The following is a 16,141-nucleotide window of genomic DNA, read 5'->3' as shown; positions in this document are numbered from 1 at the left end:
TCCTAAACTAATAGCTTTTGCTTTACACATATATTATTGAGCTAGCATGCTATTTTGGTTCATAGGCTTTAAATAGCCTAAGTTTGAAGCATTTGGATAAATGGTGTAATTTTGTACTGAACCCCAGAAAACCAGGTGGAGTCCACGGGTGAGGATAGTTTGCACTATGTGAATGACATTGTTTCTCTGTATCAGCCATTCTCCTCTCAATTTTGACAATGTCTGAGCCAGATATTTGTGGTGCAGTGTGCTCAGCTGTGACTTTTTTGCACAGGGCCAGCTGGTTTGTGACTCTGGCATTTTTAAATACGGTAATAAGCTGTCTTAAACCACACGTTACTGGTTAGGTGGTTGAGAATATCAGCTTATAGTAATGACAGAGCTGCCTGGACTGGGCTGATAGTTTCAGTCAGAAATAGCTACTCTGCCATTCAACACGTCTGTCTAATCCTGTGTAAACACGGGCCTCGTGTCCAGCTCGTGGACAGGCAGAGATTCAGCGGTGAACATCCTGTGACCCTCCAGTTGTTGAAGAAAGTCTCAGCAGTTACTTTCTGGCTTTAGTTCTTTAGCAGCATGAAGTCAGCGGGCTAATGTTTAGAGATGGAACCGTGTAAATCCTGACAACTAGGTGACCAATCTGTCTATAAAATTACAGATGGGGATGACCTTTTGGAGCCCGAAGTTGGAGTACGTGCCTAATTCCTTAACTCCCATTCATGCCTCCAGTGATTTGATATTTGATGTGTGTTTCCACATGTGATCATTCACATTGGAGCGCTGTTACCCAAAAAAAAGTACATGATTTTTTTTTTTTTTTTTTTTTTGAGGGGAAAATTCAGTGGGACACTGAGCTATGGGCAGCCTGCCAAATTGTTCACAACATTGTCTGTCTGTGCTAGTAGATAACTAGAAACATTGTAACTTTCTTCTTGGATCAAAGAAATGAACTTCTGTGTGTAGATGAGGGCAGTTTAACCATTTAAAAACAAAACCTTTTTCTGACACTTGTTTCTTACAAAGTTAAAATCTATTTTTTTTTTGGCTAGAAAATTACTTGGAACCCCCCCAAACATATTTTTTTAGCAGAGACCCTAGGGCAGTGATGGCAAACCTTGGCACCCCAGATGTTTTGGAACTACATTTCCCATGATGCTCAACCACACTGCAGAGTGCATGAGCAGCATGGGAAATGTAGTTCCAAAACATCTGGGGTGCCAAGGTTCGCTGCCATCACTGCCCTAGGGAATAAAATGGCGATTGTTGCAATATTTTTTTGTCGCACGCTATTTGCGCAGCAGTCTTTCAAGCGCAATTTTTTGGGAAAAAATATACATTAATTAAAAAACTAAACAGTAAAATTAGCCCAATTTTTTTGTATAATGTTAAAGATGTTACGCCACGAGAATCGTTATCTTTATTCTAAGCCGTTATTCTCATTCTAGCCAGAATCGTGCAGCCTCTACTGGGGTACACACAGGATGGAAAGGGTCAGTTCGCCAGGAACCAAGCCGACTTTCGGCCCATGTGTTCAGCTCCTTGTCCAACAGAAGCTGGTCTCCCAACCAGTTTGTTAAACAAGCATGCTGAAAACCAGCATCCGATCAGCAGATCTTTGTGCTCTGGTGGGGGGAGGTGGCAATTGCCATACAAACATTGGATGTGCTGGATTTGAAGAATAAGAACAAACAAACATAGTGTTTACCCAGCTTTATGCTCTGCTTTAAAGAATATTTTTGTAAAGCTGGTCTCTGCGATCTCTTACGTGTTTTATTTTGAAACTGTATAAGGTAATATTATAATCCCAGCTCCAAGAATGTTAGGAAGCTGTGTAAAATCAACATAAAAACAATGCGATGATTTACAAATCTCATAAACCCATATTTTCTTCACAATAGAAAATAGGAAACTTTTCAAATGTTTTAAACTGAGAAAATTAAAGGAGTTGTAAAGGCAGTATGCATTAAGATAAAAACCTTCTGTGTGTAGCACCCCCTAATTACCTACCTGAGCCCCTTCTCTCTCCAGCGATGTCCACAATCCCCTCAGCCATCCAGGACACTCCTCTTGATTGGCTGAGACAGATCAGTGGCACCATTGGCTCCCGCAGCAGTCAGCCAATCAGGATAGAGAGGGGGTGGGGCTCCGTGTCTGAATTGATTCACAGAGCTCTGATTCGGCTTCGGTGCCCCCTGTAGCAAGCAATTAGGGAGGGAGGGGCTCGGGGGAGCAAAGAGGGGCCCGAGAAGAGGAGGATCCGGGCTGCTCTGTGCAAAACCAACTGCACAGAGGAGGTAAGTATAACATGTATGTTATTTAAAAAAAAAAAAAAAAAAACGAGCCTTTACAATCACTTTAACAATTTAGAAAAATAAATAAATAAGGTAATTTTGAAATTCATGGCAGCAACACATCTCAAAGTTGAGACAGGGCCATGTTTACCACAGTGTAAATCCGCTCTTCTTTTAACATGCTGTAAATGTCTGGGAACTGGGAAGACCAGTTGCTGCAGTTTTGGGAGGGGAAAGTTGTCCCATTCTTGCTTGATAATGGCTCAACAGTCCTGGGTCTGCTTTGACATATTTTTTCAATTGGGGAAAGGTCTGAACTGCAGCCACGCCAGTTGAGCACCCGGACTCGTCTGCTATGAAGCCATGCTGTTGTCATAGATGCAGTATGCGGTTTAAAATTGTCCTGCTGAAATATGAAGGGCCTTCCCTAAAAAAGTGTAGTCTGAATAGGAGCATATGCTGCGCTAAATCTTGGATATATCTTTCAGGATTGACGGTGCCCTTCCAGATGTGAAAGCTGCCCATTCCTTATGCACTAATGCAACCATATATTATCAGAGATGCATGCTTTTGAACTGAATGCAGACACAAACCGGAAGGTCCCTCTCCTCTTTAATCCAGAGGATGCAGCGCCTATGTTTGCCAAAAAGAATGTAAAATTTCTATTTGTCTGACCACAGAACAGTTTTCCACTTTGCAACAGAATATTTTAATGACCTGGATCATGTTCAGATATGGCTTCTTTGTGTGACAGAGCTTTATCCTGCATTTTTGGGTGGCATGGCAAATTGTGTTTACAGACAGTGATTTTTAGAAATATTCCTGAGCCCATGCAATGATATCCATCACAAAATCATGCCTGTCTTTAATGCTGTGCTATCTGAGGGCCTGAAGATCAGGGAGATCCAGCATTGCATTTTGACCCAGTCCCTTGCACACCAATGCCTCGTTTCCACTGAGCAGTTTGGTTCGGTATGCTATTTTGAGTGTTTCCATTATGAAAGCAGCCCATACAACCGAACAGCACCATTCAGGGTCCTGCTTCAGATGTGAGGCCATAGAAAACGGTATGGTTTGGTTAGGGCGGAGTTACAATACATTCCACTGATTGGTGGACATGTGATGCCATGCTAGGCATTTTTTCTAAACCCATGTATGGCCCCTGTTGGTCCGACTTGCAGTGGAAACGCTCACCTGAATAGGCCGGACCATTCTAGGCTTTCCAAACTACCGAACCGATCCGCTCAGTGGAAATGAGGCATAAGGTTTCTCCAAATTTTTGGCCCAGGTGGAAGACTACACGAATATACATTCGAATTCTACATCAGTATATTTTTCTTTCTATTGCCGTATTGTTTGAGTGTCATTGTACCAGATTCCTTTTTATATGTACTTTTGTATATTTGTATCAATAAAATTGTTTTTCTTTTTTACTACTTTGTTGCCTTCAAAGTCCCACGTATTTCTGAGGGGGTTATCTCTTTTTCTCCTTATCTAAGGGATAGTGGCAACCTATATGACCTATTCGGATGGTACCCCCCTTTTTATTAATTTTTTCACACAGCTTTTCACAAATTGGTGAACTTCTGTCCATCTTTAAATCTGAGGCACGCTTACGTGCTAAGATGCTCTTTTTAGTCCTAATTATATTACTGAACCGATTAGTTGCAAAATGTTCTTCCATTTTAGTACCACTTTGCCAGCTTTTTGTTGCTCTGTCCCAACTTTTTGGACACTTTGAAATTAATGGTAGCAACAAATTACTTTTTTTGTTCTTAAAATGGTACATTTTCTCAGTTTAAACATTTTGATAGTTTTTTTTTTTTTTTTTTTTCTATTGTGAATAAAATATGGGTTTGAGATTTGCAAATCATTGCATTCTGTTTTTTTATGTAGATTTTTACACAGCGTCTCAATTTATTTGTAATTGGGGTAGTAGAAAAAACTGGCAGAATTAATAAAGTTCTTTACAAATGTAGGCATATATACATCCAGGACTATGTCAAGCTACACATTCTGCTAGATATGTGACTTTATGGGATTATTTGCAGTTGCCAGCAAGATGGAGCAAGAAGCCTGGCAATATAAAAACACTGTATTTTAAATAGGAAAGCATTGTGGTATCTTGGTCTTTATCTCCTCTCCAAGGAGATTTCTTTTTTCATTATTCTGAACGCTCCACTTAAGTCCTATACCGTATAGAAATGATTCTTCGGGTGTAGTCAGCTGATTTCATATTTGCCTTTCAAAATATTTCGAACTCTGTCCACTGTTAACTCACACACATCTGCCATACTGCATAAGCATATGGTGACATTACTTTCAATGCTTGCAGCTTTGCCCCCCCCCCAGCCTGTTGGACTGTGAATGAACGTAAAGCCTAACACCAGGTTTCTTCTGACTTTTTTTTTTTTTTTTTTATATATAGTTTTTGATCAAGCTGGGCCAAAAATAATAATTTTTTTTTCTTCACAAACCGATAATGTCCTATGGGAGTATACAGTAATTGACTGCAATAATCTGAGGAAGCTGGCAGCCTGCTGTTGCTTTCAATAGGACTGCCTTCCACAGCTAGTCGCTGGGAACCCCAGCTGGGTTTCACTCATGTAATTGATGGGTGCATTTGCGGGTTTGTGAATGCACCCCAAGCTTGGTTTTTCATCACTGAATTGAGGCTAGTTCCTCTGGCTAGTTGGAGAGGTGGGCAGATCGATCTCTACCTCACCCAAACAGAGGAAGCCTTGTATTCAAAAAATACAGCTTGGTACAAACTAAAGTCACAAGAAACCTGGATTTATGCTTTAACTCATCTGCTCTAGCCTGTCCAGTGTTTGTTTTTTCCCTGTAAGCTGGCTAAGGCTCTAGCCTCCAGCCGTTTATTTGTATCTGACTCTCTGGTTCTATGGGCTAGCTCTCTGGGCACCATGTCTGATCCACTTAAAAGCCTTTTTTTATTGAATATTTTTGGCTTTTTTCTTTTTTACAAGATAGTTTGACTTCATGATTCTTAACAATCACTTGTTCTTATACACACGTATTGGGGCCAATTTAGACAGTATCCAATTAACCCATCACGTATGGAGTGCGGTAGGATACTGGAATACCTGTAGGGGCACTCATGCAAGCACTGGGAAAACATTGCAAACTCAATGCAGTAGTGTCCTGACCAAGATGTGGACCCTAGTACTTCAAGCCAGAAGTGTAAGCCACTTTGCCTCTCATTTTGATTTGAATGTAGTTAATGGACCCTTGTTTTCTCGTGTCTTCATGTTAAATGCAGCTGACAGAAATTAGATATAATGCATAGCATTCTACTCTTCCTGGAAGCAAGTCCCCTCTCAATTCCCAGAATGAAGAGTAAGGAAATACGTTGAACGGCTTTGTGCATTGATGTAGCAAAGATTGCAAATCGCTATGTAAGCATTGTGTTCTTTGTACCATTTATTTCCCATAGAGAATTATTCAATTTTGTTGCTTCATGTCTGTGAAAACTCTTAAGTGCTGAACAGTTTTTTAAATTTTTTTTTTATGGAAGAGCTCAATTGCTTTTGAATTATGTCATAAATGGTGATTGCAGGGGAGGGAGGATCAAATCTTTTATTCATCCATCAACACGCATGTTTCTCTTTTTATTTCTACTTCCTCGAAGTAGTGGACAGATGTGCCCTTGATGTGGTATGCTGAACATCTTGTTGTGCGTGTTTTCTGCTTCATGTGTAATTTTTTTGCCTTGGGCTTTCTGGCCACTTTTATTTTAAATGTGATAACCCAATAGCGTGAGTACGTTTGGCCTCTTCTGTCAAAGTTCATTTGAAATATTTTTCTCGAGAAAAAAAAAAAACAAAAACTTTGTTGCTATGAAATGCTCTGCAGGTTCAGTCTTGCACTCAAAGCTCTCTGCTAATTCTTATCTTCATGAAAGTGCTTCTTCAGTGTTTATGGTGATGACTAGCAGCTTGGTAATTTGCATTAGAATTCATAATAGCTTCTATTTTTGTCTAACATAGCCAGAATAATATGTAATGGACTTGGATGTTCGTGAGAAAAGACATCAATGCATCTATGAGAACATGACTGGAAGGAAGGAAATACTAGTTTTTCTTAGTGATGTATATGCACAGGGTTGCATAGAATATTAAAAAAAAAAAAAATTGTTCAGATTTAACCACCTCAAGACAGACCCTTTCACCCCTTTCCTGCCCAGGGAATTTTTCAGTTTTCAGCACTGTCATGCTTTGACAATTAGGCATGCAACACTGTACCCAGATAAAAATGTTATTAGACAGGGCTTTCTTTTGGTGGTATTTACTCAATGGGTTTTTGTTTTTTGCATGAAAAAATATAACATTTTTAGTTTGTTATATATGGCAAGAAAGTTACTATTTGCATAGACAACTCAAACCACATTTCCAAAGAGCCTCTGCCTACAGTTTTTGGGCTTGCTCTTGGGAGTCAAGGCAGCATCTTTGTTTGCTGGGGAGGAAAGCATTGTATGTAGGATGAACATAGGTGGGTTTCTGTAGTCCAGCAGCCAGGACTGACAACACTGCTTAGGATTCCAGAACAGCAGAAGCACTGTCTGAATGAGGACTTTGGCACACTTTCTGGCACATCAATAGATAATTTTCTACAGTTTATCTTTACACCCTTAATCTGTTCCACTAAATTCAGCATAAGTCCCAGCAGTAGAAATTGCATATTCTATGGGAAAAAAAAAGAAGTCCTCTTCCTGCACTTCCCTAATCGTCAGCAAGTCCAGCTCCACCCAAAAGAGGAAGCTTCACTTGTTCACACCCTCCACTGCCACATTTGGCATGGGGGGGGGGGGGAGCAGGGTACCTGGTTTTGATGGCATCACTGTTGAAAACCTTTAGTCTCGTTTGCAGTTTACAAGAAGCCATGCTGGGGACACAGCAAACGTGGAAGAAGATGCTCTGGTCAGATGAGACCAAAATGGAACTTTTTGGCCTAAAAGCAAAACGCTATGTGTGGTGGAAAACTAACACTGCACATCACCCTGAACACACCATCCCCACCGTGAAACATGGTGGTGGCAGTATCATGTGGGGATGCTTTTCTTCAGCAGAGACAGGGAAGCTGGTCAGAGTTGATGGGATGGAGCCAAATACAGGGCAATCTTGGAAGAAAACCTGTTTAGAGTCTGCAAAAGACTTAAAACTGGGGCTGAGATTCACCTTCCAGCAGGTCAACGCCCCTAAACATACAGTCAGAGCTACAATGGAATGGTTTATGTGAATATGAAAGCATATTCATGTGTTAGAATGATCCAGACCTAAATCTTGGGAGCTTGAGCTGTTTTGCAAAGAAGAATGGGCAAAAATGTCACTCTCTAGATGTGCAAAGCTGATAGAGACCCAAAAAGACTTGCAGCTGTAATTGCAGCAAAAGGTGGTTCTACAAAGTATTGACTCAGGGGGGCTGAATACAAATATTCACCACACTTTTCACATATTTATTTGTAAAAAAATTTGAAAACTATTTATCATTTTCCTTCCTCTTCACAATTATGTGCCACTTTGTGTTTGTCTATCACATAACATCCCATTAAAATACATTTTACGTTTTTTGTTGTAGCAAGCCAATGTGGAAATTTAAGGGGGAATGAATACTTTTTCAAGGCACTGTATGTAAACAGGGTAAAACCTTGTACATTAGAGTAGACGTAAACTGAGGCTTAAACACCAAATGCATGGTTTCACTCTGATCCTGGCTTCCATTTGCGTTTGTCTCAAATTCGAGAACCTGGCCAAAATAGAGCAGGACACTGCATTTTTCTTTTAATTCGAAAGGTAAAAAAAAAGGGGGATGACCGATGTAAAAATGAAGAACAGGAAAGGGGGGGGGGGGGGCGGCAGGTGTGTTTGATATAAAAAAAAAAGAAAGAGGGAGCAAGGCCAGGGTACTTTTTTTTTTTTTTTTTTTTTTTTAATATTATTATTATTATGCATTTCATCTAGTCTGTGGACTGGAACTAGTCTGACTTATAATACACACATACATGTGCCAGGTCAGTGATGAGTTAAACCGTGTCGACAAAGACAGGTGGCATTGGAGCTTGCACCTTCTGAATTAGGCTGGGTTCACACTATTGCAAATTGGATGTGGATTTTCTCCGCATCCAATTTGCATGTCAGGAGAGATCTCTATGGAGCCGGTTCACACGTCTCCGGAGCGGCTCTGGTATGAATTACAAAGGAGTCCTGTGCGTCTTCTGGTCCGTTTCAGGTCCGATTTCAGCCAAAAATTCGGTCTGAAATTGGACCTGAAACGGTAAACAGGGATGCATCGGACCCCCTGCTGTGAGCTGCTCCGTGTGGGAGTGTGAACCCAGCCCAAGTCAGATGATTTCATGGCTGCCTTTTTTTTAAATTTAGATCAGTTCCTTTTTTATAAGATCATTTTAAATGTTGGTAATTACAAAGTGGCAGTATCTGCTGGGATAGCGTTATTTAAAGTATAAGCAAAACATATATATAGTTTTTTTTTTTTAGTTTTGGATAGAGTGGAGATGGATTACAACACCTATTAGGCTTTTATTGCGGTCTGTGCCCCTATTGGGGAGATTCATCCTCTATTTTTGTACTTTAAAAGAGGGACAATGAGCGCAAATGAAGGAGCACTGATAAATGCAAGCTGGACACTATAGGTAATCACAAAAGCCTATAATCAATCTATAAAACAATGGTTAGTGCAGCGCAATTCATTTATCTTTTTTTGTCCTGTTTACCTTTATTGAAAGTGGAAGAAAAAGAAAACCCTCATTTTTCTTTTTTTTTTTTTTGGCTATTGGAAATCTTCCTATAGGGACACTAGTTCTGGTAAGCCTCAAGGTCCCCAAGGCATTCCGTTATCTTGCGGGTATTTATCTCTCTTCCTGTGTTGGCTATGGGTCAGGAAGTGAAGGTAAATGTCCCCAGTGAGACGCAGATGGCAAAAAATCTCCACGGGTTATAACCCTCCTTTACTCCAAAAGGGAAAAAAAAAAACTTTGCCTATAGTTCTATTTTAACTTCTGTACTTTTCCCTGTAAGTCACTAGCTTGGTTGTAAGCCTGCAATGTCATCTAGAACTAGAACTTTAAGCAAAATAAAGAGTTTCTGCACCTATTTAGTGAGAACAATTTATAGTCTTACAGATGCAACTGGCCCTTTTAGGGCAAACAAAATGCTGATGCGGCCTGCAGTCAAATGGTGTTTGACATGGAGAAAAATAAAGGCATCTGGGGGAAAAAAAGAATTCATATAGTAACTATTATTACAGGTTCCAACAGTTATACAAATACATTTTCACTGCTGTTGTCCTTTAAAGATTTTGTAATTAAAGTAAGCCAGTTTCTTGACAGGTTTGCTTTAATCCCTGCCGATTCCCATGAGTTAGGTAGCCAATGCACCAAAAACATTCAAGCTTTGAAAATAATCAGACTTGTGTAAGCAGCCTTTTATTTCTACTGAAATGGAAACATGGTATAAAGTAGGTCTGTAGAGTTCTTTGGTTTCAGGTGTAGAGAGGTCATTTCCAGGACAAGATTCAAATGTCAAGTTTTTTCTCATCTGGATTTCTTTTGCTGGATGGGATTCAGCTTCTGCTTGTCAGGGAGCACTTTAACTGGTGTGAGTGCTTATTGAGGAAAACACATTGATTATTGATTATGTCACAGCTGTGTCTATTTTGATGTTTTCAGTAAAATAAACATGCTTAATTCCTTTCTACAGGATCGCAAACTGTCCAAGTCGGAACGCCAGAGGTTCAAAGAGGAAGCCGGCATGCTCAAGGGGCTTCAGCACCCCAACATTGTCCGTTTCTATGATTCTTGGGAGTCTACGCTAAAGGGCAAAAAGTGCATAGTGTTGGTGACTGAGCTGATGACTTCAGGCACACTGAAAACGTAAGCTTTCAATTTCTGCAGTTTACACTTTCTTCTTTTTAACACTAACATCTGTACTTAAATAACTGTTTAACCACTTCAGCCCCAGAAGATTTTACCCCCTTCCTGACCAGAACACTTTTTACAATTTCGCACTTCGTCACATTAACTGGTAATTTCGCGGCCATGAAATGCTGTACCCAAACAAAATTTGCGTCTTTTTTTCCCCACAAATTGAGCTTTCTTTTGGTGGTATTTGATCACCTCCTGCGGTTTTTATTTTTTGCGTTATAAACGAAAAAAGACTGAAAATTTTGAAAAAAAAAATATTTTCTACTTTTTGTTATTAAAAAAAAAAAATACAATAAACTCAATTTTAGTCATATATTTAGGCCAAAATGCATTCAGCCATATGTCTTGGACAAAAAAAATTCAATAAGCGCATATTTATTGGTTTGCGCAAAAGTTTTATAGCGTCTACAAACTAGGTTACATTTTCTGGAATTTACGCAGCTTTTAGTTTGACTCTCATTTCTTGAGGTGCTATGGCAGGGCAGTACAATCCAAAAAAAGACCCCATTTTTTAAAGTAGACACCCCAAGGAATTTGTTAATCACATTGAATATTTTTTATTTTTTTGTTGCAAGTGATTGAAAAATGAAGGAAAAAAAAAATCTACACAAGTTGTCACTGAAATTATATATTGCTCACACATGCCATGGGCATATGTGAACGTACACCCCAAAATACATTTTGCTGCTTCTCAGTACAGGGATACCACATGTGTGATACTTTTTGGGAGCCTAGCCGCATACAGGACCCCGAAAACCAATCACCGCCTTCAGGCTTTCTGAGAGCGTAAAATGGTGATTTCACGTCTCACTACCTATCAGTTTCGCAGGCCATGATATGCCAAGATAGCACAACCCACCCCCCCCTCAAATGACCCCATTTTTGAAAGTAGACACCCCAAGCTATTTGCTGAGGGGCATGTTGAGTATTTTGCAGATCTTGCTTTTTGTCAAAGTTTTCCAAAATGGGATCATTTGGGGGGGGTTTGAACTGTCCTGGTATTCTATGCACATTAGAAGCTTATGCCACATATCGCCCACTCTTCTAACCACTTGAAGACAAAGCCCTTTCTGGCACTTTTTTGTTTACATGAAAAAATATTTTTTTTTTGCTGGAAAATTACATTGAACCCCCAAACATTATATATTTTTAAAAGCAAAGGCCTTACAGATTAAAATGGTGAGTGTTGCAATTTTTTTTTCTCGCAGTATATGCGCAGCGATTTTTCAAATGCAATGTTTTTGCAAAAAACCTATTTTTTTTTTTTTTTTTAATTTTAATGCACTAAAACACACTATATTGCCCAAATGTTTGAGAAAATATAAAAGATGATCTTATGCCTAGTACATAGATACCAAACACAACATGATTTAAAATTGTGCACAACCGTGCAGCGGCGACAAACTACATACATATTTAAAACCCTTTACAGGTTACCACTTTAGATTTCCAGAGGAGGTCTACTGCTAAAATTGCTGTCCTCAAGCTGACATTTGCGGTGATACCTTACATGCATGGTGCAATTGCTGTTTACATATGACACAAGGCGACCCCTTTGCTCGTGAGCATTTTTTTTTTTTTTTTTTTTTTGCTTCTTTTATTTTATTTTTACACTTTTTTTTTTTTTTTTTTTTTTTTTTTTTATATTCTCACTGGGAATGTAAATCTCCCCTATTATAGCAATAGGTAGTGCCAGGTACTCTTATTAGAAAAAAAAAATGGGGTCTATTAGACTCTAGATCTTTCCTCTACCCTCAAAGCAGCTGACCACACCAAGATCGGTGTGATAAGATGTTTTCCCAATTTCCCAATGGCACATTTTATATTCGGCGATACCGTAATCCTGAAATGCTCGTAGCTTCCGGTTTCTTAGGCTATAGAGATGATTGGAGCTGTTCTGGTCTTCGATCAGCTCCTTGGTTTTTTTGTTTTTTAACTGTGGTGGTGAAATCGCCTCCTACAGCGCTGGAGTCGCAGATTTAAGTATTGTGAGAGCAAATGCTGTTGCTGTCAAGATAAATAAATCAGTGCTGCAGCTGAATGGCGTACCTAAAAAGATAATGATGGTTAACAATAAAATATATATATATATATATATATATATATATATATATATATATATATATATATATGCACACATGTTTATTTGTAACTGTAATGGTACCAGGTTTGGGTCTCTCAAAATGCTATAGCATCTTTGAAGACCCTGTGAAAGTGTACTCTAGACTGTGTCATGCTGTATCCTATGCTAATACTCCTCTAGTGTGTGTGGTAGCGTTCAAAACATTGTCCCTCCTGTCCAACCTGATCTTTGCATCGGTGAATAATAGCGGGTGTCATACCTATATCCAAGCTTGCTGCAAACACGTCATCTTCTTTGGGGTGATTGTTGGGTAGGGGTGCCAGGGAGGACATACGGAAAATGCCTTTCATGCAGCCGGCTCACTGCATTTTGGATTGGGAGGTTGGGCCACAGCACCAAAACAGAAGGGTTGTGATGCTCTCTCCCTGGAATTTAAGGAAGAATCCAGTTCGTCCTGACGCTTTGTATAGCACATTAAGGGTTCAGCAGAGCCTATTGGATTAACCCCTTCCCGCCGACCGTACGCAGATATGCGTACTCGGCTTTCCGGGGTTATACCGGGATGATGCCCGCAGCTGCAGGCATCATTCCGGTACCGTTGTTTCCAGCGGGCGATCGGCTACCCGAGTATAACAACCGATGCGGCTAAAAGCCGCTCGGTTGTTATACCGGAGGAGCGGGAGGGGACACCCCCCCTCCCGCCGCCTCCCGCCGCTGTTACCGGGCCTCCCGTGCGATCGGAATACTTTGAAGTGTAAAGGAGGGATGGGGGGTCTTTTAGACCCCCCATCCCTCCACAAAGAGTACCTGTCACCACCTATTACTGTCACAAGGGATGTTTACATCCCTTGTGACAGCAATAAAAGTAAAAAAAAAAATTTTTTTTAAAAACACAATTTATAAAGTAAAAAAAAAAAAAAAAAAAAAAATTTTTTAAAGTGCCCCTGTCCCCGCGAGCTCGCGCAGCGAAGAAAACGCATACGGAAGTCGCACACGCATATGTAAACGGTGTTCAAATCACACATGTGAGGTATCGCCGCGATCGTCAGAGCAAGAGCAATAATTCTAGCCCTAGACCTCCTCTGTAACTCAAACCTGGTAACTGTAAAAAATTTTTAAAGCGTCGCCTATGGAAATTCATAGGTACCATAGTTTGTCGCCATTCCACGAGTGCGTGCAATTATAAAGGGTGACATGTTTGGTATCTATTTACTCGGCGTAACATCATCTTTCACATTATACAAAAAAATTGGGGTAACTTTACTGTTTGGATTTTTTTAAATTCATGAAAGTGTCCCTTTTCCAAAAATTTGCGTTTTAAAACACCGCTGCACAAATACCATGTGATAAAAAATATTGCAACAATCGCCATTTTATTCTCTAGATTCTCTGCTAAAAACATATATATAATGTTTGGGTACTCGAATTAATTTTCTAGCAAAAAATACGGTTTTTTACTTGTAAACACCAAATTTCAAAAATAGGCTTAGTCATGAAAGGGTTAAGTATACAGACACTTTTTTTTTTTTTTTTTTTTTATACCAGCGTCAGGCCTTACGGGCAATTAAGTACGGTGCCACCAACTGGTCGTTGAGGTCCACCCCTCCCATATTTAGGTTGTATTCGTGGACACAGAGGGGTTTCTCCACAACTCGCCGTTGGAATTTGGACTGCTGTATCTGCTTGAAGTGAGGACAGAACGAAAACATTCCGATTTTACCCCTCCACTTCACTGCGAGCAAATTATTACTTCTCAATCAGGCTCTCTCACCCAGCCTAAGTCAGGACTCTACAAGAAGCTGGGGTAAGCCCCGGCAATAAGATCGTACGGTGCCACATGCGCCAATTCCATGATCAAACAAGGGACTAAAAAGTGGCACGCTCGTTTAATAATTGTCCATGTACAAGTGGTACTCCTTTCCAAATAAGGGTGACACTCAGTCCCAAACAATCTTGCCAGCGCTCCCTTTGTAGTCTGGGCAGTTCTCGGGCTCCACGTGACTATCTTTTCCCTCATAAACCATAAAACTATATGTATAGCCTGTTGCCCTGTCGCAGAGCTTTTACATCTTGACCCCATATCTGGCATGCTTGCTGGGAAGATACTGTTTGAAAGGCAAGCGGCCAGAAAACTTAATTGGGGACTCATCAATGCAGGCAACTTGATCGGGAGTAAACAAGGCTGCAAACTGTTGGTTGATGTGGTTTACAAGGGGCAAAATTTTGTGAAGCCGATCGTATTCAGGATAACCCCCAGGATGACAGAGTTCATTGTCATTAAAATGCTTGAACCGCAAGATCTGGTCATGGATGCACAGAACATGGGTATATGGTGAATTGGGTCAGTGGACCAATATGAGGAGCGATAGGCCCTGGAAGGTCTTCAATTCGGAAACCGTAATAGGTTTCCAATCTCTGGCAAGGGTCAACTGGGGATTAGCGCCGCATTGACCAGCATGCAAATGGCTTTGGTCCACAATAGATCTATAGAGCTCTTCCGTGAAAACGGCAAATGAAAATCAAGTGGCATAAAATCAACTTTCCACCTGAATTCTGGGTTGGCCAGTGAATGGGGAAGTACGGGTGCTGCAGAAGTGGTAGGCTCCCAATTAGGATTGGCAAATTCTTCAGGAAAGGCACTATGGGCTCGACGGGCCTGTGTTTGTCATCTTGGCTGCGGAACACTACTTGTGCTAGCCGCCGCACCAGCTTGACCTGCACTTATGGGACTCGCCACATCACCACGTGATACTGCAGTGCTGGATGTACGACCAGGGTGTACTAGGCTGCTGGTGCTTGCGAGTTCACCAGAAGGATGAGCAGCACTAGTACTGGCTCTCTGCTCCATATGAGAGCCCTGCAGTTCTTGCACCTCAGCAGTAGAACTGGGTCAGGTATGCCTGACCTTAGCAGGGACCACTATCTGTCAGGGTGCCGCTGCTGTCTACCGGTTCCTATTCTGAGCCTGAATCTGACAGATGTGTGACTTCCTCTTCACTCTCATCTGTCATGCTCAGAAACGTGTAGACCTCTTTACTAATGTACCTCCGATTGGACATTTTGGCCTCTAAGTTTACAGGTACAACTAGTGCGACTCGCAGGCAAAAAAAGCAACTGGTTGTCAGCGACTGCTTCATTTGCTACCAAGAAAACTGTTGGCATTCGCAGGGATCAGGCCTGACTCTGCGAATGCTGCAGTTATGTGTTTTGTACGTGACAGTGATCGATTGATACTGCGCTTAGCCGGGCAGAGGGGCTAAACGCAGGTACTAGCCGGTATCTGGGCTGATCCTGCTAACGCTGCATTTTTGGGAACCCTAAAATACTGGGGGACGCTAGTATAGATCTGATCATATCAAAGAGATTAATCCGTTCAGACACTATACTAGGGAGGTGTATGGTGCGTGTGTGGGTGTTAGTGCTACTGGCACTAATCTGATGCTGGCTGGGGCTAACGCTGACCCTAACTGATGTCACCCGCCGGGTGTTCAGGGGGTTAAACCTTTATTAGGTAATATATGGCGGGTACCCTGACGCTATAAAAAAAACTAATCAGCGTCCCCTGTGACACTAATACGGCGATCAGAAAATAGATCTACTGGTGACGGGGTGAAACCTTTATTTTAGGAGGATACCCTAGACCAGTGATGGTGAACCTTGGCACCCTAGATGTTTTGGAACTACATTTCCCATGATGCTCAACTACACTGCAGAGTGCAAGAGCATTATGGGAAATGTAGTTCGAAAACATCTGGGGTGCCAAGGTTCTCCATCACTGCCCTAGACCTACCTGGGCCTAATACTAGCTGC

The 16,141-nt window shown here is 41.0% G+C and overlaps 1 protein-coding gene across 10 annotated transcripts in view; it reads left to right on the top strand.

Moving 5' to 3' along the window:
- Window positions 1–16,141, top strand: part of LOC141132778 (serine/threonine-protein kinase WNK1-like) — a 252,474-nt gene that overhangs the window by 88,826 nt on the left and 147,507 nt on the right. For all 10 annotated transcript variants that reach the window (XM_073621627.1, XM_073621622.1, XM_073621623.1 and 7 more), the window contains exon 2: window positions 10,025–10,197. In XM_073621627.1, coding sequence (XP_073477728.1) covers window positions 10,025–10,197 — 173 coding nt within the window. The remainder of the gene's footprint in view (window positions 1–10,024; window positions 10,198–16,141) is intronic.

Source organism: Aquarana catesbeiana, linkage group LG03, assembly GCF_042186555.1.
Source record: "Aquarana catesbeiana isolate 2022-GZ linkage group LG03, ASM4218655v1, whole genome shotgun sequence".
In the NCBI taxonomy this organism is placed as follows: Eukaryota; Metazoa; Chordata; class Amphibia; order Anura; family Ranidae; genus Aquarana; species Aquarana catesbeiana.
The sequence above is the reverse complement of the archived record's forward strand: the minus strand, read 5'-3'. Positions and strand labels throughout refer to the sequence as shown.